At 38.5% G+C, this 24280-nt stretch overlaps 1 protein-coding gene across 3 annotated transcripts; it reads right to left on the reverse strand.

Moving 5' to 3' along the window:
- Positions 1-3873: 3873 nt before the first annotated feature.
- LOC134654612 (uncharacterized) lies at positions 3874-22459 on the reverse strand. Of its 3 annotated transcripts, none has more exons than XM_063510074.1 (16): positions 22296-22459; positions 22047-22137; positions 20965-21141; positions 20094-20187; positions 15032-15167; positions 14491-14650; positions 12634-12745; positions 12078-12187; positions 11338-11435; positions 10458-10758; positions 10024-10104; positions 8526-8670; positions 7029-7205; positions 6326-6424; positions 5304-5383; positions 3874-4051 (listed from the first exon to the last, which is right to left on the reverse strand). In XM_063510074.1, exons 1-16 carry the CDS (start codon positions 22367-22369, stop codon positions 4022-4024), a joined length of 1965 nt encoding a protein of 654 aa, XP_063366144.1. In that variant the 5' UTR covers positions 22370-22459; the 3' UTR covers positions 3874-4021. The 3 variants fall into 3 exon arrangements, with proteins under 3 accessions (XP_063366144.1, XP_063366145.1, XP_063366143.1); XM_063510075.1 differs by having other exon boundaries at positions 14491-14654; positions 15036-15164; positions 22296-22458; XM_063510073.1 differs by having other exon boundaries at positions 14491-14654; positions 15036-15167; positions 22296-22458.
- Positions 22460-24280: the final 1821 nt, after the last annotated feature.

Consider the following 24280-nt stretch of genomic DNA (forward strand, 5'->3'; position numbering starts at 1 on the left):
ATATATTTAACATCTTGTATTCTAATTTTATCTATTCCTGGCGCCTTATTCGAACTTAAATTATTTATAATTTTTTCAATGTCATTTGCACAGACTTTTTGAAACCTAAGAGACAAGTCTAATTTTTTAACATAAGAGTTGCGATCTAAAAATTTTACATTACATTTGTGCTTTATATTTAATATTTCTTGAGTAAATGTTTCAGAGAATCTACTGCATATATTATAAATATTATCAACTTTTCCCAAATAACGCATGACCACCTCGTCTACATTTAGTTTAAATCGACCTAACCAGCTATTAATTGTACTCCAAATTTTTTTATAATCATTTTGAATCTTAGGGCGGTAATATTTTTTAACATTTCGTAGCAACATCTACGGCGTAGCTGCATGATGTTTAACTTTCCTTCTACCGCCCAATGGCTTTTAAAAAGGACAAATTCGAAAGTATAATTTTTAACAATTAGAAAATTCTGAAAGTTTCTAATTCATAACTGAAAAATAGATTCTGGGACTTACGATGTACCTATATAAATATTATAAGAAAGCATTTTAGAACATTTCATGATTTTGTTGATGTATCTATGTTCATAAAACTAGGAATTTTGAATAGAGATAGAAAATATAAAATCAAGTAAGTAATTTGAGTAACGTCGGCAAAAAACATGACCAAAAATGGAAATATATTACGTGTAATATTTTTTAGTTATATCAGTAACAAAATTTCACATACTTATTCTAGTTTTTATCAATTACAATAAACTATCATACGTCCAACACAATACAATAAAAAACCTCATATCCCTAATGCCCAGTTCCCAACAGTTATACTAACGATATCAAACTAACAATGCATTTATTATACGCATAATTTTTTTATTATATCGGCACGCGGCCAATGGGTTAATGTATGTATTAGTACAATGGGTAAAATGGCCATGGAAAGAGTGAGTGACAGTGATATCATAATCAAAATATGATTGGGGGAGCTTTGTTTGTTTTAGTGTTTATGATATTGATATTGTTGTTAGTTAATTTAGTAATGGGTGACATGAATATTTTAACCTTTTGGACGCCAATGACCGATATAATATCCGCACCGTAGGTTCAACGCCAAAGACCAATTAATCGGTCACAGCCCACAGAGCAACATCGACCTACGTGTATATACATAAAGTTCAACTTCAGTTTTGACACTTCAATTATGTGACGTCTGAGTGACAGCTTTTGTGTTTGACACGGTGTGGAAAAGGTTAATGATGGTAGTTACACATACGTCGGATTTAGTTGAGGTACTTCTAAGTAGGTAAAAAAAACGGCCTGGGTCTAGGCAGTCAAGTTTTTAAAGTGAGATCTTAAACACTTTCTGTATTTTAAAAAAAAACAGAGTAATTTTGTTTTATACAATCAATAGAATTATCATTATAAACCAGCTGTTGGCTTATTTAATGATATAAGGAATTTTGTTTTCGATTTTTCATAAGCCAAATGTATTAATGTCGGGGTATCGTAGTACAGTCGCCAATGTATCTCTCTCGTCCCTTCAGACTGGCCAAGTTGCTAACAAATATCTGAACACGACTGATATTTTATATAGGTACGAGTATGTTTTAGTCAGCTTTATGTATTAAAAGGCACACTTTATCCGTTAATCGATAGTTAATACTTTTAAAAATACATGACGATGGTTTGGGACTTCAAGAAGCAATATCATCCAATACCTACCATATAAGAATTTGTTTGATTCGAGAAACTCAAAAATACCAATTACTTTTACCCTATTCGATTAAAAAAGGGCTGTCATGTTCAAAAAATGGCATTCGTCGAATCCCACAGTCGGCACCAGACGCCACTTGCGTTCGCACGAAATAAAAACTCGATAAAAAATGTCGTCGCCACGCGGCGGGGCATTATTCGATAACTGTCGGGGGCGGTATAAGACCATTGAGGACAACCCTAATTTTACTATCTCGAACTACCAAAGAAAATTCAACCTTAGACAACAAACTGTAGGGTTTAATTCTGCTTGAGCGGAGCGGTAATCTAGTTAGATTAGCGCAGTAGAGATTCGACTTTAAACGGGGGTGCTAAGGCAAGTTTTCGCTTGGGGCTTAAGACCTTAATAAAACAGGGTTGCCAGAAGATTTCTCTATTTATTGGTGGGAAAGGCCGCGTGTCAGATCTAACACCAGTTTTAATATTTTTGGTCGCGTGCCCTACGCGTGCGGCGCTTTGATAAAAAACTATAGGCCAAATAATTCGAGTTATATTGTCATTTTCTTAAATGCTGTTTTTTACAAGGTTTCCTTTGTGGTTGATGGTTGGACGTCATTACCAAATTGGATGGCTCTAAATAGCTATTGTGGTGAAAGGGATGGCAAATCGCGGTTGCAACGATGTATTCACATGCTAAATTTTAGATTGCTTGAACATTTTAAAGCGGAGTAATTGAGTGCGAGCAATTACAGACTAAAATATAATGCGCTTCATCTCAATAATCATGGTAATCACTTTAGATTTTAATTGTATACCTACATATGAACTAGATCGTAAATTATTGACTTTAGTGGCTTGAAATTTCTATCATAACATAATTTTTTATGGTTTTGAACTAAAATTGTTTCGTTTAAAATGCGTTTTACCTATGCAAATAATATGTTGGTGCTTATTCATTCAAGAATTTTGTCATTTATATTTTATTTAGATTTAGTAGTTGCTTTGTTTATAGATACCTACTTTTTCACCGTATCACGCTTTTACAAAGTAGTAAAAGGACCCAAATCCTATATCGGTAGGTACCTTATTCTCCAGAATAAAGGGCATTACGTTTTTTAATGTGTAAGTAGGTACTTACAGTTAATTACAATTTGCATTAATAATACTTGTCGCAGTTTATTTAAAAATGTAGAACTTTCCTTAAAATATTTGTTAAAAGTGGGCATTAAAAGATAAACAAACAAACGCTTTCAAAGCGCACAATCGGAGATAAAGTTCAAATGTTACCTGTTGTTTTCTTTTATTTATTTTTTTGTCACGAATAAACGCTCTAGACTCTACTCTCTACTCTAAATATTCCTTCCGACAAGAATAAAGTTAATTTTCAAACAGTGGTACTTTACGTTTTGTAAAGGTTATCGAATTATTTTAATTATTTGCAACATTGTTTGATTACCGATTACCTTTAAAAACTTCAATCTATCCTTATTTAACTCCCAACGCTACTACTAGCGCCATCTATCCCCACCACTCCTCACTAAACGCGCCCTCGTCACAATTTCCGTTCACGTGCCGCTATATCGTCGCGATACAATAGCGATGTCAGAGCGATACAATGACGCCGGGGCGTCACAAAAGAGACGTCATCGCTGCGTCATAATAGAGGATTATTACGCGGACAACAGGAAATTGGCTCTTCAAGGGTTTTGGATTGGAATTTGGGGGGTTGATAGTTCTGCCCTGCTAGTAGTATGTGCAGTACTTGGATGGAAATCATCGTTTAAATAAAGAACTTATTCAAAGAGAACAAGATAAACAATTGCATGACTTTTCAACTGCGATTACTGCGTATGATGTTAGCACGGCAGAGTTTATTAACTGTTATCTGACTTATCTGTTACGTTAAAAATTGCAACATTAAATTGAATTAGATAACTTATCAAGATTTCTTTGACAATTGAAAAATCAGGTTTTCAGTGGTTAAACCTACAGATGCTAGTTAGTTTTGAAGTTGGAAATATTTCTCGGAAAATTACAGGAATCTTCACAAGAATTAAAGTAAGTTTTCATGTCAAGAAGTTCCTCATTTGAGAAATTTCCGAGACCTTTCCATGTGAAAAGTATCTTAATTATTGGTGTATTTTAAATTAAACAATTTGTTTTCATATTTAAAACATTTTCGAATATATTTTAAACAAAACGCCTAGAGCTACAACAAACAACTAAACTTGGTTTCGCTTAACACTACACCTAAATCAAAACTTCATTTTCCACTGTAAAACAAAAAAATAAAATAAGTATTTTCAGTCGGAATCGGACAGGGGGATGCTTTCCTGAAAAAGAAAACCTTCATTTATGTTTATGTTGTTGTTTATGTTACAGATTTAAAGCTACAGATGTAACGCATATTTTTTTCCATCGTATTTTCTCGGAAACCTTCGTATTTGTCATGATACTTCAGTCAAACTCAGTACTTTTTGGGCTTTTTCTAAAATAAATACTCTATCGAAAACCTGATTCTTTCAAATCTGGACTTTCTTGGGCTCATTCTACTCAGAATCGACAGCACTCTCCACCCTTCCGTTAAAAAAAGATGTCCCAAAATGTCCATTCCATTACGTCACGTTTTAATTATTATGAGAAAAATTTTCACTTGTATGGACGTGACGTAGTGGAATGTACAATTTTCATACAAATTTTTGGGACATTTTTTTTATCATCAGGATTGAATATGCTAGTGATTCTGAGTTGAAAGAACCCAAAAACACCAGGATCCGTGAGAATCGGGTTTTTAATATTTATTTTAGAAAACGCCCTTTTGTACCGAGACTGACTGAAATAGCAAGAAACGTTTGTTGGTACATCTGTTCTCGAAAGAAAGGTTCAAAAATGTATTTTGTATTCAGAAGTGTGAAGAAAAGCTATTTGTGGAACACGGCGGTATTAACATTGTAAACCCATCATATATAAAAACCCTCCGTAACGTTGTATAGTGTTTCTATTTGGTTTGACGCGATAACAACCAAAACCATATCTCGTTCCTCAATATACTAAACATACATATACCTATATGTCGGCGGCCGATCGTAAGATCAGGCAGATCGTAATGTTCCTGTAGAATGTTTTGAAGTAGTCACATTAAACCAATAGATAGGTAGAATCACAGACAATCCAACCTCTAGACATAGCATAGTCGCGCTACCCCCTCTGCCACACATACGGTAGCGTTACTCCATCTTTGAGTCAATCCCGTGCCGTGATTGGTCCGTGTCTTTGAACGGACCAATCACGGCACGGGATTCGCTCACCTCGTCCCCGCACCCCCGTATTTTTGGCAGCATCGGTTTCAAGAAAGAATTGGCCTAAGCTCAGTCTAGAGGTTGGATTGTCAGTGGGTAGAATAGATTCTTTAGGTTGGTCCAGATGCTCGAAGGGCAAAGCAGAAAAAGGTGCCCCGCGTAGAGGGGCTCCGTCGACTCAGGGGACGGGATAAAGATTTTGACGTTTCACGATATTCCTAGGAATTTCAATATCTGCCTGATCTTACGACCGGCCCCCGACATATACACAAAGGCGGTTACTTACCTCAAACTCTCCTATAAATATGTCGGAGTCATCGGAGTGCGGCGGCTGGTCTATGTTGTCCACTGCTGTTATCTGGGGACCTGCGTCATACAAAATTAATTAGTATCATCAAATTAGCTGAAGGACGTCATGTGTACCAACCGAACGAATAATTATTACTCCATCACCAGACTTTTAGCAGTTCATATAGAAGTTCGTCGTTTCTTGTTATTTTAAACGCAAACCCATCCTGATCTTGGCGCTTTACTGGTGGTGGCATCCTAGCCTATCCGAGAATTGACTCTCTTTGGCTTTTAAGTAAGTCCCTGTAGATGGCACTCTCCAAATTAGAGGAAAATAAACCTTTCCTTTCGATGTCTGCCTTTATCGAAGAGCAACTGCTAAGTAAATCCCAAAGTTACGATTCCAAGAAACTCTTTGGTTCGAAGTGTTCGAACCCCCTCCAGTTTGAAAGCCATTCCAAGTCCATTAGCGCTCACCATTCCTTCCTTCCAGTCTTTTCCATCATCAGACTCCAAAGTCCAAGTAGTTCATGTAGAAGTTCTCCTTGTTATTTTAAACGCAAACTACCCCAATATCGACTACCCTGATTTTGGCGCTTTACTGGTGGTGGCATCCATGTCTATCCGAGAATGACTCTCGACTCTGGCTATTAAGTAGATGGCACTCTCCAAATTAGAGGAAAATAAACCTTTCCTCTCGATGTCTGCCTTCATCTAAGAGCAACTGCTAAGTAAATCCCGAAGCTACGATTCGAAGAAACTCTTTGGTTCGAACCCCCTCCAGTTTAAAAGCCGCCTTAACCTTAGTCCATTAGCGCTCACCATTCCTTACTTCCAGTCTTCTCCATCATCAGACTCTAAGGCACACTTGCACCATCCCACTAACCCGATCTTAAGCGGTTAAACCGTTAACCCAGTGTCAAATTGTATTGGTAACAATGGTAACTCCAGGTTTAACCGGTTAACCCCGGGTTAGGGGAATGGTGCAAGTGGGCCTAAGTTGTTCATGTGATTCCTTACCTAGTGGGATACACTCCATGGGCTCAAACAGATCAGTGATGAGATCGAGTGGCGGAGATGGCGCTGGTGGCGGTAGCGAGCAAGATGAGATGCTGGTCCCTGTGGGAGTTGTCAAATTGATTACACTGTATTTGGCAGCGGGCCTGTGGATGCCTGTCAAAATGACAATATCGCTCGAGCATCTGGATTGTGAGATGATTAATTCGATGAACCATTAACCTTTTCGACGCCGTGTCAAACACAAAAGCTATCAAAACTGAAATTGAACTTTATGCATATGCACGTGGTCTATGTTGCTCTGTGGTCTGTGACCGATTAATCGGTCTTTGGCGTTGAACCTACGGTGCGAATATTTCGGTCATTGGCGTCCAAAAGGTTAAAAACGTGTTTTATTCTAGGTAGGTAGGATCATTGCTGAGCAATCGAGCATCCTCAATTTTTTTTTACACTTGAGTTCAATATTATAGTCTTGCGTGTACAGTCAGCAGCAGAAGTTGATAAGCGGGTGAGGTGTTCAAAATTACCTTGACACGCTCTTATTCTCTTAACAGTAAAATCGCGTTAAGATGATTTTGAACACTTCTCCCGCTTAGCAACTTCTGCTGCTGACTGTACCTGTTTTGATTACGTAAATCAAAGTCATTTATTTATTACGCTACGGTAAATTGTTAGTAATAACTATTTGTTATGTATTTTGATTTACCAGGTTTGACCACGTCGTCGAAGCTACGCGTAATATGTCGCTCCAAAGCTGGCATATGCGACGGCAGGCATGCTGCCATGCGCGGTTCCATGCGGGACTCCATTCGTGGCAGTAGACGTGGCGGAGACGGTGGAATCTCCTGCTTGATGGTGCAAGCCTTCTCTGGTACATCCCCTACTGCGGATTAAGAACATATGTGACGTTATCTATGAAAAGGGACCTTATTGTCGGTGGCGCTTACGCCATTATTAACGATGCTCCGATATAAATACAATGCCGCGCGACGCTGTGCGGCCTAAGCGCCATCGACAATAAGGTCCCTTTTCATAGATAATGCCCCATATTTAGTTTAGTTATCGTAACACTTGTTACAAAAATAAAGTAAATTCGACTGACAATCCCTTCGTATGTTTTTCAAGGAAACAAGATTGCTATAAAATGAAACATGTGTAGATAGTATTCCAACGGCATAGCGAGGTTCTTGAACGGCTACCCATATGTAGCTGCCCGCCTACTTTTATATGTGCATGGTACTATTTTACTCTGTGGCCACCATTGGCACACGGATCTGCATATTCTGCATCACTCACCATCAGCATAAATGCATCAGCATGTGGTTACGCATGGTGTAGTTCTTGAACAACTAATTGTACAATTAGTTTGATCTGTAAGACAACAGTGGCTACTTGGCTACCATTGGCACACGGTACAACACTTACCATCAGCGGAGAGTGCGGTGTGGTATGCATGGTGTAGTTCTTGAACGACTAATTAAATTATAGCTGTAGTTTGATTTGTAAGACAACAGTGGCTACTTGGCTACCATTGGCACACGGTACAACACTTACCATCAGCGGAGAGTGCTGTGTGGTATGCATGGTGTAGTTCTTGAACGACTAATTAAATTATAGCTGTAGTTTGATCTGTAAGACAACAGTGGCTACTTGGCTACCATTGGCACACGGTACAACACTTACCATCAGCGGAGAGTGCGGTGTGGTATGCATGGTGTAGTTCTTGAACGACTAATTAAATTATAGCTGCAGTTTGATCTGTAAGACAACAGTGGCCACTTGGCTACCATTGGCACACGGTACAACACTTACCATCAGCGGAGAGTGCGGTGTGGTATGCATGGTGTAGTTCTTGAACGACTAATTAAATTATAGCTGCAGTTTGATCTGTAAGACAACAGTGGCTACTTGGCTACCATTGGCACACGGTACAACACTTACCATCAGCGGAGAGTGCGGTGTGGTATGCATGGTGTAGTTCTTGAACGACTAATTAAATTATAGCTGCAGTTTGATCTGTAAGACAACAGTGGCTACTTGGCTACCATTGGCACACGGTACAACACTTACCATCAGCGGAGAGTGCGGTGTGGTATGCATGGTGTAGTTCTTGAACGACTAATTGTAGCTGTAGTTTGGATCCGTAAGACCACATCACCACAGTGACTACTTGGCTACCATTGGCACACGGTACAACACTTACCATCAGCGGAGAGTGCAGTGTGGTATGCATGGTGTGGTTCTTGAACAGCCAGATGTAATTGTCCTGCTTTCATTTGTGGCACCACGGTGGCTACTACTGGCACACGGATTTGAACTGCACTCTTCATGTCGGATGAGCCGTGATCCTAAAAGAAAACAAGTCAAAAACTTCTAAAATAAAAAGTCAAGTTTGACAAAAAAATTTAGCCATATGGTGGAGGAACTATAACGGCGTAAGAAAAGAAGAAATGTGGTCACGTGTCATGGTCATACCTCGCAACCGAGCTAGCAAATCTGTAGCAGTTGTACGTCAGGGTTATCACTACTACGCATAAACTAAAGTACAAAAAATATATTTTCTTTGTTTTCAAACACACCAATATTATCAAGCAATAAAAATTCCATGTTAATATTTGAAATAAATGCGAAAAAAAAACGTGATTTTATAAACAAAATAACAGATACATTGAGACGCATCTAATATTGACATTGACCTGTTAATTTATATTATTTGACAGTAAATTGAACCGGGTTATATCGGAAGAGGGTCAACAAGGTTCTCGATCAATTTTATTAATCTTACATACAATAAAGTTAAAGCAAAATGTTTCATCATAATCGCCAACCCTGACACAAAACTGTCATATGCTACGGTTTTGCTAGCTCCGTTGCGGGGTATGGACTCATGGTGGTCTAGTGGAGGGGCTATTACTCTTAGGGCCACTTGCACCAATCACTAACCCGGGCTTAAACGGTTAAAAATTGAGTTACCATGGTTATCAGTACAATTTGACACTGAGTTAACGGTTTAACTACTTAACCCAGGGTTAGTGGGATGGTGCAAGTGGGCCTTTCGAGTCTTACGCAATACTCGTATCAGTTTAATAAGCCCAGATGTCTTAGCTCGAGTGTTCAAATTTCTTAATTTATTTTTCTACTCCAGCACTCAAATGTGTCAATTAAATGACTGACAGTGATATCTAAAGCAATGTCATTTGAATGCTTTGTCTATAGGCTCATAAGATGACTGCTAGCAGTCATCTTATGAGTATAATACAACTGCTTTATTTTTTTTAAAGATACAAGTTCCGATCATCTTGATTGAAAGAGGTATGTTTTCATTTACAATAATAACTCTTTTTTTTTTTAAATAATAACTCTTTTTTATTTTAAATAATAACTCAATTTTTTTTAAATAACAACTCTTTTTTTTTAATAATAACTCTTTTTTTTAATAATCTCTTTTTTTTAATAATAATTTTTTTTTTTTTTTTTTGCTGCAGCTGTCATAGAAAAAGTAATGTATGCAACAGCTCATAATTGGTTCTTAAAATTCTCGGGTCTTTTTTTACAAAACTCGACTACGTCTCGTTTTGTAACTTCGACCCTTGAATTTTAAGAACCCTTATTATATCACTGTTGCATAAACTACTATTTGAGAAGACCAGTATTTGATGAGTATGACGATTTGTGATAGTTTAATAGGATGGCCATTTTACCTGAGACCGTGTATTTTCAGAATTGTTCACTACTATCTTTCCTCCGATCCTCAAGTCATCTGCGGTGGCAGGAACCAGCATCTAAAACGAATAAAGATAGAATAGAAACACTTTTAACAATACCTTTCATTTGACCAATAAAAAAGTGACATGTCCAATCAAATCCCTTACTTCATGTCATAAATAAAAAGTATTTGTTTAAAAATGAACTTTAATAGTTGCTATATAGGGCTGCGCATGAGGTAAAGGGTTAAGTAGATACCTAAGTTTAAGTTACCTATCAACTACCTAGCTTGCAAATACATAAAGGAGCCTCGTCTGCCAACAAACCACTCTGTGGTTTGGCAGAAGAATATATGTAATTAGTTATAAGAAAGATCTCTGAATAAACGTTTTATTTATTTTATTATTATTAAATAGTGTAAAAAACTTACTTGCTTCCCTCCAGGAATCTTAGTATCAATCACTTTCACGAGAACAGGCGTACTGTTATCCGGCTTCAACAAAGCAAATGGCGTCTGCCTGGTGGCCAGAGCTACCCCCATGTGGTACGTCTTAATGGGGTCCACTATGACTCCATTGCACATGGTACTCCAGGGCAGGTCGGTGCTCCAATCGCTGGACTCTAGGGAGGGGGAGGATTTTGGGGTCCATGAGGAGGAGGATAGGATTTCTATGGAGGTGCCCATGTAGGGGCCTACGGAGGAGGATACTTCGCATTGGTCGACTGAGGTTCTGGAAATAGGTTAATATAGTGTGTCGTTCACATGAAAAATTATTAGTTACATTTTTTATAAGCAATAGTCAAAAATTAATAGTTAATTTTTTGTAATGGGTTTAGACATGGGTTCACCAAAACTACCTACTAAATTGGCAGACGATGCAGGTGACAGATAAATAATGATTTGATGAAAAGAGAGATGGCGATTTGGAGCCGATTTTTAAAATATATGAGCAGTGGAGTACTATAAACTATAAGCATAGAGAAATATAGTAAGACAAGAGTGCTCACTCCATACATCAGTTAGACTATTAATTTCAGTGTCTACATCTAGCATCGAGTAGCGGAACTCTCAGTACTGCTACTTGACAATAGATGTAGCACCGGCCGGAAAGTCTTATCTCAACAGCAGAAGACTTTCCGGTCGGTGCTACATCTATTGTCAAGTAGCAGTACTGATAGTTCCGCTACTCGATGCTAGATGCTAATAGTCTTTTTGGTACTAAAACTGATGTATGGAGGGAGCAATATATGTATTTTTTCTCTATGCTATAAGATAAAAAATAATGTACTTATTTATAAATATGGCATACCTGGTGGAATCAGGCTGACTTTCAGAGACAGTGCTGGCGGCACGAGGTGTGTTGGTGCGGCCGCGGAGGACAGTTCCATTAGCGTCTTCACAATGAGCCTGGTGAAAGCAGGAAAATTTTATAGTCGAAAAAAGATGTGTCCAGCCAGCCTATTACGGATAGCTTTATCCATCTTTATCCACGTGATAAAATAACTGTCACTGTTTAACACCGTGGGAAAGAAAGTGACGGACACCGTTTTATCACGCTGTCACGTAGACAAGAACGACCATCATATCCGTACAGCAGTCGAATATGTCATTAACCTGTCAAATCCCACGATATGACGTCACCATACGCGTTCTGGCTCATATATGAGCCGTGGCAGCTGACAGATTAAGCCTAGGATAGTGATGCTGATGGTATCATGAATACCATGAATGTTGTTACGTGTTTTTTATGCAGCATATTCGTTTTATCCCGTTCAGCCGAAACGTATTAGCGTCGTAGTAGCTAACTAAGTCATCATCTTCCTCGCATTTTCCCGGCATTTTGCCACGGCTCATTGGAGCCTGGGGTCCGCTTGGAAACTAATCCCAGGAATAGGTGTGGGCAGTAGAGCTAACTAAGTGTCCTAACACCTAGTACCTATACTGAATTAAAACAATTTACATTAGAGTTCTTTCACTGCAGATCCCCGTTCCGATAAATGGTTACCTAATAGTCATGTACAGTATAACATACAAATACAATTATTTCACCTTATTTTTATGGCACACGAGGTTAGATTGCTGATTGAACCCCTTAAAACAAATGTTGCAACGGTAAGGGCGCTCGTTGGTATGAGTGAACAAGTGGTTTCGGAGATTGCCTGGAAAAAACAACATAAAAGTCATAAAACATTAATCGTGCTAAAATCCAAAAGAGAATAAAACAAAGGTAAATAAGGAAATGATCTGGATTCGGGAAAAAGGTATTATGGGATCAATGTCATAACCCAAAATGTTATAAAACAAGTACTGTTTCATAATTTTTGAGGATTCTTAGAAACTGGACACCTGCAGGTGTATCGGTTATCGCGCAAGAAATGACATGATGAATACTATACTCGTACCTTAGGGTGGTATTCCAGCTGTCCACTATGTTTGTCCAATCTCATGGCTTCTCACTCTCTCTCTCAAACAAAATGTGAGACAAAACACACATTGGACAAAGAAATTGAACACGTGGAATACCACTCTTACTAATGCACTGTGTCTGCAGAAAGTAACTTATATCCTGCAGGAGACAATAGGGTTAGGGATGAGGAGAGGTAACCTTTCTGGTGGAATCCTTTAGGGCACAGGTGGCACTTGTAGGGTTTCACGTCCGAGTGGGTCTTCCGGTGCGAGATCAGGGTGGACACGCGGTTGAACGTTTTGTTACACACCTGGACAAATGGAATTTCTAAAGGATAACTTAACTTGCTAAGAGTATCTAATGACATCAAAGGATTTAAAGGTCAGGAGCTACTCTATAAATAACTGGACGAAGATTTTCGGGAAAGTACACAAGAGTTTTGGTTGAGCATTATCTATGAAGGCCTAGATTGGAGTACTCTTTGTTAATGTTAAAATGACGTAGGTACACGTAGTTAAAGTAACTTAGTTCATGATTAGGGTTCAAGGCCCAGAACTTCTAGTTGAAAAGACGCCATATTCAGAGAACTTATTCTGAAATCTATAGGCATTTATGCAAATTCCTGACCTATCATTATTATCAATCTTAGTTATTACGGCAAAAATATTATTAGGTATCGCTTGATATAAAAGAGACAGACGTAGTTTTGTCAGTATCATCAAACAATTTATGTTAACATCTCATAGCAATTTTATGGACATTCTAACCCTTTCTTCATACATAACACACATTACTATACTACAGTCAATAGTCAATACCTTCATTCTGTGTGCCTAAAATTATCAGTTTCTAGTTTTTAACTGTGCTCTGTATATGGTTTATAGAACAAACCTCTATTCTATATATTTTATCCAAAACAAACGATCACTTTTGAACTTTGCTTTGCAGTTGACATCGGTTTACCCCGTTGCTGACAAACTTTTGATGCGGAAGCATCCGTCACTGGCATGGAAATACAAGAATGCAATAAATACACCCCGAAATCTATTATCACAAAAGAAACATGTAATTGACGTGGTTACTCCCTTGGGACCGGGGGGACAATTACAACCCCTTTGGTGCAAATTGGCCGCAAAGGGGTAGTTCTGAACGCCACTGATAATGAGCGAAGTCAAATTGGTGCCTACACGTATTGTCTCATAAATAAAAGTTGATGTGGTTTTGAAGTCTTTAAAACGTTCTGTTAAACTGTTCAGTTCCTAACAGTGTCACAGTGGTTGCGGTTATAATAATGAACATGTAGCTAGCTATTTAGACGGCAACGGTTTCACTCACTTGAATTTTTAGTCGCTATTGGCGAAACTTTTCAGGCCCTTCGGGGGTCCTTCCTCAGGCTCGAGTGAAGCCAAGTGAGATATTCAAGTGAGTGAAACCGTTGCCGTCTAAAAAGTTTAAAATATGTCTCACGAAAGTTTAATATCGATGTAGCTAGCTATAGTTTTAGCCCTCGTTTCTCCTGAAATGGTGGCGACTTTGGTAATTTGTCTTCATTTAGGTATTTTTTTTATTTTTGTGAGTCAAGACAGGTCTGATACCACGCAGCCGTTATGCCGCTAGTCGAGGATCTGATGCTGTGTTACTGAAGGTGTCAATTTGTCGGAAACTATTTTATCTAAAATGGGCCTTAATCAATTTAATCGCCTACAATAAACTTGAAAATAAGTCGCGGCGTTTCACAAGTGCCTCACAGCCATAAGGAAGCATTTGGAACGGAATGTATGGTGAGGTTGTATGCTGTTGCTGGGTCAAGCTGGTCTGCTGGAAGCTTACGTGTCACAGTGGAAGTTCCTTTTTGTAGTTGACATCTGTTGACACCTTCAAGCAGAAGTAGGATATGTTACCTCGCAGTCGTAAGGGCGGTCGGCGGAGTGGATGGCGCGATGCTGGCTCAAGGTTGAGAGCTGCCGGAAGCTTTTTCCACAGGTGTCACAGTGGAAGTTCCTGTTTGTAGTTGACATGTGTACTACACCTTCAAGCAGAAGTGGGATATGTTACCTCGCAGTCGTAAGGGCGGTCGGCGGAGTGGATGGCGCGGTGCTGGCTCAAGGTGGAGAGCTGCCGGAAGCTTTTTCCACAGGTGTCGCAGTGGAAGTTCCTTTCATCTGTGTGCGTGGGCAGGTGGCGCATTAACGTGTATTGGTGCTGGAACTCTCTGCTGCCTGGGAACAAATGAATACCTATATAAGTGTTCGTTATAATAGTGTAATCTATTCTATATCTAGAACACTACGACGGTTTTACAGGGGACATACCTACTTGTCAAGGTGAACCAAATGTTAAGCCCTTAGAGAATATCGACATGTGATCATGTACTTCCCTTTCAATTAAATTAAAATTAAATTAAATTGAATATTATTTATTATCAGGCAACTAAGGCCCATACAAACTAACATACATACAATAATAAAAATCTTTAGTATTGCCTGTCCAACACGTGAATGTCTGCTTCGTTGTTCAATAAATAAGAGCTTTCCGTAGTTTTCAGTCTTGGTAGCTGTGTAAAGTTCATTATTCTAAGATTTAGAAGAGCTTGAACTTACAAATGCCGCACTCCCAAAGTTTGACGGTCCGTCCGTGTCTCTTGACATACTTGACGTAGTGGAACCTCGAGCGTGGATCCGTTTTGTCCACCTTGTAGGGGCCTTGGGTGCCTCGACGCTCATTAGACACTGCTGAAACATTAAAAAAAATATTTAAGTAGGTACATACAACATAAATCTTTCTGTTTTCTCAGAACGATTAAGTATCAAGGAAATTTTACTAAAGTTATCGCGAAAAAACTATCAAAAAATAAAAAGACTTCGTAATGAACGGGCGCAAGCACTTACTGTAGTTTTTAGCATTAGAAATAAGGTAAACAATCTTGATGTGTCTTTTAATTGAAAAACACATTTTAAAAATAAATTACGGCAAATATGTAACAATTATGAATCTAATACGATCATTTATATTCTTCTGCTTTCATAAGTAATAGTTTTTGATTTTTAAAAAGTGTTTTTCATCGCTTAACTTCTTGCAAGTTCATTCTAATGCTAAAAAAACGAACTATAACAGGTGTGTTCCAAGTTGAATGTAAGAACTTCTGTCGTTTGTTCAATAATCCAACAAATGTACGTTAAGAGAAATTAATGATCAAAGTACGCTAAAGCAAAAAGGTTATACCTAACCTTGTAACAGAGAAATATACCTACAAGCTGTTTAAAATAGACTGGATGTATAAAATAAAGGGCGACCCATAAAACATGGAGGCAGTCCATTTGCGAGATTAAAATACGCCTACAGGATGCAATCCATTTCATTTGGAAAAAGGCTTATTTCAGCTTGCTATGTTTTTTAGGAAGCGACGTAAATACGTCCAGGAACAGAAAGTAGAATTCCTAAAATGTGGAAATCCTGAAATGTTGACTTTCCGAGAATGTAGATTTTTTAGTTTCGAAAAATGTTGAATTCTTATACTTAATGTTGAAATATTAAAAAGTTGAATTCTCAAAATGTATACTAAAAGGCGGCATCGTCAAACAGCGGTCTTGACATCACTACGAGAACCGGGGATAGAGCAACACTATGACGTCTGTCATCTAGAGATCGGTTTTTGCGCGTGATCGGCGTCGCGTATTACCTAAGTCCAAAACTCTGATTATTATTGTGATTCCCTAATAAATATTGTTTAAAATGGTGCTCTGGTGTTTTTACCCTTACAGCTTCAGAAGTGCGATAGTGGATTCCCGCCTACTACGATATAATTTGTCGAAATTGACATTACGAAATTTACCGCGCGTAGTCCTTCCTTGTTTCATTGTTCTGATCGTTAATCTGATTGTAATGAGTAAATGCACCAACACCACTCATCAGTTAGGGACTTAAATATACAAAGTCCAAGATTGGTGTCAAAATCATACCTACAAGAATAGCCTACAAAACTAACCTGTGCCGGCTATTGGCTGGCGTATCGTACCTTTGCCGTGTGTTTTGTGTGTTTTGTGTTTGATTTCAGATACCTATTTCAGTTTATGTACATCAATGATCATGACTGTCAAAAATAAAACATTGACAGTGTAATAAAGCTGCTGGCATGTATGTATTACAATATTCACAGCAGAAGATCACAAGACATAAGCTGACAGATACCATTAGGTACAATTGAATTTTGATATTGGTATGAATGAAATAAATCCTTGGGATTATAGAGTAACTCAGGTAAACGTTAACTCAGGTAAGAAGTCTGTCGATCCAACACCTAACAGTGCTCCGGGGCCATAGTGGTAAATATTCACTGCCTCACTTATATGTTGTGTTATTTTTGTAATCTATGTGCTTTCAGATACATAACATAATGTGATTTTGTTTATCCCAGATTTAGAACTGGGTTACTGTTGTCATACTTATGTGTTTTGTTAACAGGTTTGGCGACTAAAATAAACACGTTGTGCTTGATTAATTTTATTAGACACTCGGATTGAGAACTGAGTGATTATTTTATTTATATTACTTACTCTCGAGTTTGGAATCGAGTTGTGATTTTGTTTTATCCCAGATTTAGAACTGGGTTACTGTTGTCATACTTATGTGTTTTGTTAACGGGTTTGCCGACTAAAATAAACACATTGTGCTTGATTAATTTTATTAGACACTCGGATTGAGAACTGAGTGATTATTTTATTTATATTACTTACTCTCGAGTTTGGAATCGAGTTGTGATTTTGTTTTATCCCAGATTTAGAACTGGGTTACTGTTGTCATACTTATGTGTTTTGTTAACAGGTTTGGCGACTAAAATAAACACATTGTGCTTGATTAATTTTATTAGACACTCGGATTGAGAACTGAGTGATTATTTTATTTATATTACTTACTCTCTTCAATGTCTGCTATAGAGCTTTAATTATTATGTGCTCTTTAAGAAGGGCTGTTACTTTAGTCTTGGCAAGGGATGCTATCCTTAATAGGCTACTTCCTGGCGCCGGTAATTGCAACAGAGGCTTTAAGGAGCGGCCTGTTGCTTGTCACTATCCTTGAGAGGGTGGTTGTTGCTGATATTTGCAGTGTAGGCTTTAAGAAGCGGACCATTGCATGTGATATAAGACTATCCTTCAGAGGATGGTTGTTACAGGTATTTGCAGTGTAGGCCTTAAGAGGCGGACCATTGCATGTGATATAAGACTATCCTTCAGAGGACGGTTGTTACTGGTATTTGCAGTGTAGGCCTTAAGAGGCGGACCATTGCATGTGATATAAGACTTTCCTTAAGAGGATGGTTGTTACTGGTGTTTGCAGTGTAGGCCTTAAGAGGCGGACCATTGCATGTGATATAAGACTTTCCTTAAGAGGATGGTTGTTACTGGTATTTGCAGTGTAGGCCTTAAGAGGTGGACCATTGCATGTGATATAAGACTATCCTTAAGAGGATGGTTGTTACTGGTATTTGCTGCAATGCAGGCCTTAAAAGGCGGACCGTTGCATGTGAGCTTAGATTATCCTTAATAGGCTAATTTTGTTACTGGTATATCTGCAGTGCAGGCCTTAAGAGGCGGACCATTGCATGTGATACAAGACTATCTTTAACAGGCTAGTTTGTTCCTGGTATCTGCAGTGCAGGCTTTAAGAGGCGGACCATTGCATGTGATATGATATTATCCTTAAGAGGACCATTATTTCTACTACCGATGAATGTTTTATCTATATCGTATCGTACTATTTGTTGTTGACCTTGAGAGGTTGGCTTGAGACCTTGTTTACAAAAGGATACTTTAATGATCTTAAGACTGATGATCTCAAGGTTACCTTGAAAGGGTTGCTTGCACTTATACCTTCTAGGGATCGCTGGCGAAGTACCGGATCCAGTAGAGTTGGAGGGAGTGCCTGTTCGAAATACCCAGTTGGAGCGAGTGCGTGCACCGGGCTCCGTGACAACCTTATCGTGAAGGGCCGACTTCTACGGTCGTTGCGCCTACAAGGGCAGTGGTGTCCTAGCCTAGGCAGCTCCGCACATGCATGAGACGTGTCCCATGTTAGCCTCTCACGAGTTGTACGCATTTTTGTGCGTGCATGCGAGGGAGTCTTACATCCTACAACGGAGAAGCCAATTGTGAGTTTGTTCCAAGTCTTTGCTTTTAAAACGACACAAATAGTCATTGTTACGTTAAGCGGTCAGTATGAACGCACCGCTCAATGGAAGGTTTGGGTTAGCTGCATGGGTATACATGCTAGAAATTTATCAAAATCTAATAAATCCTTCAAAGTTATATGACGTTATTCACAAGAAAATAATTTATGTTAGATGGTGTTACAAAAAAAGGGGATGGTTTATCTACCTGCCGCTAGATGTCACGCTCATCGCAATATTTTATTATTTTGCATAATTAATTAATTGGTATTTATATCCTCTTGGTGTCATATGCACGTGAATTAAGCCTTTTGTGTATTTCAAGCAAGTGCTGAGCAGACTTGCATATCCTAACACCTCTCATACCACGGATTATTTGGTACCTAGCCTGGTCATGCTTTCTTACATTTGGTTCAGTCGGCTTAAGCCCTTACTCCAATTCGACTGAAATAGAACTAAATATCTTAGTGTAAGTTGACAATAACGAAATAGACCGTTTCAACGGAACTCGAGTCGAATTACTCAAAAGGACCAAGGCTTGTATATCGGCTGAGCGTAAAAGGTGCTTGTTCAATTCGCAGAATATTGAACTGGTGGAGGCTACATCCACCTGGTGAAGACCCAGCTTGCTGCGACTGCGTTGGCTGTGGCAGACTTCAGTGGCTGCACTGATGACAGTGACCTGCGGGGCGCTGGTCGGGTCAGGCGATGGCCGAGCTAAAAGGCGGCATCGTCAAACAGCGGTCTTGACATCACTACGAGAACCGGGGATAGAGCAACACTATGACGTCTGTCATCTAGAGATCGGTTTTTGCGCGTGATCGGCGTCGCGTATTACCTAAGTCCAAAACTCTGATTATTATTGTGATTCCCTAATAAATATTGTTTAAAATGGTGCTCTGGTGTTTTTACCCTTACAATACTTTCCCGCAAGGTTTTCCAAGAAACATTTCCTCCTGAACTTAACTAGATGCGCGGGGCTCCTATTTCTAGGCGGTTTGCCCTTCGGGCATCTGAAGCTACCTAACGAACCTAACCTACCTATTGATTTAGTCTGATATCCGTGAAAACATTATACTTTGGGGAAAAAAGCGTAGGTAGCTTAGGTTTGTTAGGTAGCTTCAGGTGCCCGAAGGGCAAACCGCCTAGAAATAGGAGCCCCGCGAAGCGGGGCTCCGTCTAGTTAAGTTGAGAATTCAAAATTTAGAGATTTAGCATTTTGAGAATTCAGCCTTTTGAGAATTCAACATTTTAAGAATTCAACATTTTGAGATTCAACTTTTTGAGAATCCAACATTTCGATAATTCAACATTATGAGAATTCAACTTTCTGTTCCTGGAGGCGTAAATATTACCTGTATATTCCTGTATAAAAAAAATATATTTTAATGTTTTTTTGGCAAATAGCGAAGAGAATGTTTTTTTTTTAATAAATAGTTATACATTGTAGAATAATTATGTATTAGGATGGTGTTGGTATAATGATGATGGTTACCTGCAGAAGTGGAGGAAACTAGGTGGGAGTCGGTGGTGGTCTTCGGGAGGTAACTGCGGCGGGGGAACACCGAGCTCGAGGTGTCGGCTTCTTGCTGTAATAAAACACGTGCGTTGTATTCTTAAGAAATCAAAAAAGTGTCGTTTTTGTGCGTTTTTTTTATATTTTTTTGCCATTTTTATATACCTATTGTGAATTTTTTTGCCACTTGTGTTATTTCTAGTCAGGATCGCGAGCCCTTTTCATCCTTATAAGAGAAAAAAAAGTGTCCTAAAATTTCCACACATTTTTTAAAGTTTCCTTTTTGTTACCACCATACAGAGTATATGGGGAAATGGTAACACAATAGAAAACAACAATGGGACATTTTTTACCTTATTAGGATCGAAAGAGCTCGTGATTCTGAGTAGAAATAACACAAAAGTGGCATTAAATCACAATAAATAAAAATGGCAAAAAATAAAAAAAACGCTCTTTTAACCGTCGACGCAAAAAGAGGGGTGTTATATGTTTGACGCCAATGTCTGTCATGATGCAAGAGTGAGATAGATATAACTACCGAGACGCTGTCCCAACTTCCCAAGAAGTCCGATGTTTGACCAATCAACCTTTTACAACGCTGGGATTTGGTCATGCTATAACCTCGAAGAAAAAGGTAAGACTAATTATCTTTAAGGGTTACAGATGTGCAAGTAGCGGAAAACTTCCCAAAAGTCGGAAAGTTCTGGAAGAAATCGAGGATTTTATTTATTTTGGAAACGGAAAGTTTCAATCTAAAAAATATGACAAGGTTCTGAAATTTTCCCTTGTAGAAATTTCGCAAAGCATGTCTGGCCAGCTTATAGTAAGATCGGGGGTTAGTCAAAAATACCTCATTGTGAAGCGCAGCATCCAGGTCCTTGCCAAAGGTTTGCCCGGTACCGAAGCCAGGTTCAGACACGAGCGACGCGATATTGCCGTCTTCTTCCGTCCAGGCGAAGCGGGCTTGGGAGTGTTCGAGCGTGTCCGGGAAGAAGCCATCGCGGAAAAGAGAGCGAGATACTTCTAGCTGGAATAATATTATTTAGAGGTAGAATAAATTAAAACATGTTTTGAAAGCTTAACCTTTCATAGGTAAAGCCTGACCAGGAATATAATTATTATGATCACGCCATGTTGCGGAATTTCACTGGAACTAATTATTTCATATTATACTGAACTGTCACCCTACATGAGAATAACAGCGCCCTCTTGACGATTATCATATAACTATTACTGGTTAGGCTTTACCTATGTGTTGGTCAAAAATTGTCGTTTCACTCAGTTGTGCTATATAGAGAAGGAAAGTCGCTCTCGAAAAAATGCAAAAAGATGATTAATGATTAACGATACTGGCTTCGGCTAAGGTTACAACCATAGGTTGGTGCGAGACAGAGCGATTGGACCTTTCGTTCCCACTTATGGTTTTCGCCTTAGCCGAAGCCAGTCGCGCAATGTCGTGGCCAGGCCGTTATCATACACAGGCTTAAAAGAGTCCTAATATGAAGTTATGAAGCTTACGAACCTACATTTTAAGTCTATAGCACATACACGGGGTACGGAACCCTAAAAGGGTTAAAAATCAAATAAAACTCTTTGCTAAAATTGTTCGCATACTAAAAACCTGTATAGAGAGATAATAAATAAGTAAGTAAAATAACCCTTTGGTGCCCAGTGGCATCACCATAAGGTCTTCATTCAGTCCAATATCGTCGATATAATTAAGTCATATAGGTAATATTTAAAAACGATTTGTAATTGAATATTATTATTTGATGGAAACTTTTCTAAATATTTCAGCTCACCCGGACAAACACGTGTTATTTAGATACTAGGTTTTTAATTCGCGTTTCGTTTCACCATATGTATACACCACAAATTTTAAAATAGTTTGACACGATAACTATAATATAATTATTGCTTTTGATTACTTACTTCATTTCCATCTGAATTTGAAATTAACGGCTCCTTATTGTAACTCGAATCGCCTTTACCATATTTGTCGCTTAAACACACTTTGCGTATACTGCAAAAAAAACACAACACAGCCCAAAAATAAGTAGACATTCGTCAATAAAATAAAATTTAAAACAATGAAGACACGCAAGCATTATAAGCTTCGATAAATATCAATGTGGTTGCGATTCATTTCTCATTTATTACAGAAATAATCGAACATCGCACCTTATTATTTCATCGCCAGGCCTCATGAAACTACCACCCGGCATTTCTTTTATTTCGTCATCAGAAAACATCATTTATTTTTGCAATATTCAACTTTTTAACAAAAAACACGACACTTCACAACAAATTTTCCTTCATTCGCGACGTTTGATTGTTATTTTCGATTCTATGGCAATGCGCGCACGGCATTTCAAAATTGGAACGTTTGGTTTTTAATTTTTGGTGGCTAGCTGTTCTCTTGGAACAGGTTGGTCATGGTATGCGACCTATTTAAACTTGAGTCGATTTATATTCGTTTTACAGAAAAGTGTGTTTTACAAAATACTTATTGTTAAATTGGTTAATGTGTGCGATTATTTAGTATTTACCGTATTTTTAAAACGCAGAAATAAACTCGTGCCTAAAATTACTTTCATATATCTTACTTTCAAATGTAATAACTATGTAACAATGATATTATATGTATAACCATAGATAGGTTATAACTGTTATAAGTACTCATACTTGAGAAACACAAAAAACACTTCCATATTTATTTCTGTGCCTACGAAAAAATCTGTTATTTTTGATTAATTTTCTCATTCCATCCATCTTTGTCACACTCGTTGTTAAACATAAGGTCGTATCTTTCTCTTTCGGTGTGCGGGAGCTCGTTAGCAGAGATGTACAAAATGGTTTTAAAAAAGCATTTAAATACAAAATGCAAAATACTTTTCAGATTTACTATTTCAAATGCAAAATACCAAATAGTTTTGCGTTTTGTATTTCAAATGCTAAATGCAAAATAGGTATTTTCAAAATACTTTTTCTAAATAAAATATCTTTTGACCAAATCTCGGATATTTTTATTTATTTTAGGTATTTATCATGAGAAATAGAGACACAATGCCGAGCCGAACAAAAACGTCTAATAACATGGCACCTTATGCATGACATTATAACCGGTTTAGACTCTCGCGCGAGCCACGAGACGAGCCGCGAGCCGCGCCACGAGACGCGAGTGTAAGCGGTGGGCTCGCGGCTCGTCTCGTGGCTCGCAAGCTCGTCGAGCTAATATAATTTAAACACTAACGGCACGGCATAAGGTTTATAACCAATTGACAAGCCGAAGCCGAGTGTGTCGCGGCGAGCCACGAGACGCGCCGCGAGCCGAGTCGCGAGTCTAAACGGCTATAAGGCGCAGGCGCGCACTCTGACCAAAAAAACCGGCCAAGTGCGAGTCGAACTCGCGCACGGAGGGTTCCGCACCATCAACAAAAAATAGAGCAAAACAAGCAAAAAAACGGTCACCCATCCAAGTACTGTCCCCGCCCGACGTTGCTTAACTTCGGTCAATAATCACGTTTGTTGTATGGGAGCCCCACTTAAATCTTTATTTTATTCTATTTTTAGTATTTGTTGTTATAGCGGCAACAGAAATACATCATCTGTGAAAATTTCAACTGTCTAGCTATCACGATTCGTGAGATACAGCCTGGTGACAGACGGACGGACGGACGGACGGACAGCGGAGTCTTAGTAATAGGGTCCCGTTTTTACCCTTTGGGTACGGAACCCTAAAAAGGGCGCGCATGGCTAGCAGGCGCCTCTATCGGTCAAATTCGGCAATACAAGTGTCATTCGTTCATTTCATTTTGTTTGACTGGTAATGTTGGCTAAACTTAATCGCAAAGTATTTTGCATTTTGAAATGAATATTAAAAATGCAAAATACATCTCGAAAAGTATTTCAAATAAAATACAAAATGTTTTTTACTAAAAGGCATTTAAATGCAAAATACAAAATAGGTATTTTGCATTTTAAATAGAAGTATTTCAAATAAATCGCATCTCTGCTCGTTAGCACGTGCACATTTCTCGCTTGTCCAGCCGCGACTAAAGGCAACTTGTCCAATTTGTCACAAGGTAAGCGCTTCAATTTTGGAACGCCTATAACCAGGTATCTTGAGTTATAAATCATTGCTATGTAATATGTTTTGATTAAAT

The sequence above is a fragment of the Cydia amplana genome, chromosome 15 (genome assembly GCF_948474715.1).
Source record: "Cydia amplana chromosome 15, ilCydAmpl1.1, whole genome shotgun sequence".
Lineage (NCBI taxonomy): Eukaryota > Metazoa > Arthropoda > Insecta > Lepidoptera > Tortricidae > Cydia > Cydia amplana.

Bases quoted from the DNA above. Each gene is read 5' to 3' on its own strand.
- LOC134654612 (XM_063510074.1), bottom strand. From the start codon at position 22,369: ATGATGTTTTCTGATGACGAAATAAAAGAAATGCCGGGTGGTAGTTTC. The intron at 22,138-22,295 runs GTGCGATGTTCG...TTTTTTTTGCAG, and splicing joins CCTGGCGATGAAATAATAAG to TATACGCAAAGTGTGTTTAA. The intron at 15,168-20,093 runs GTAACCATCATC...TTAATGTTTCAG, and splicing joins AGTTTCCTCCACTTCTGCAG to CAGTGTCTAATGAGCGTCGA.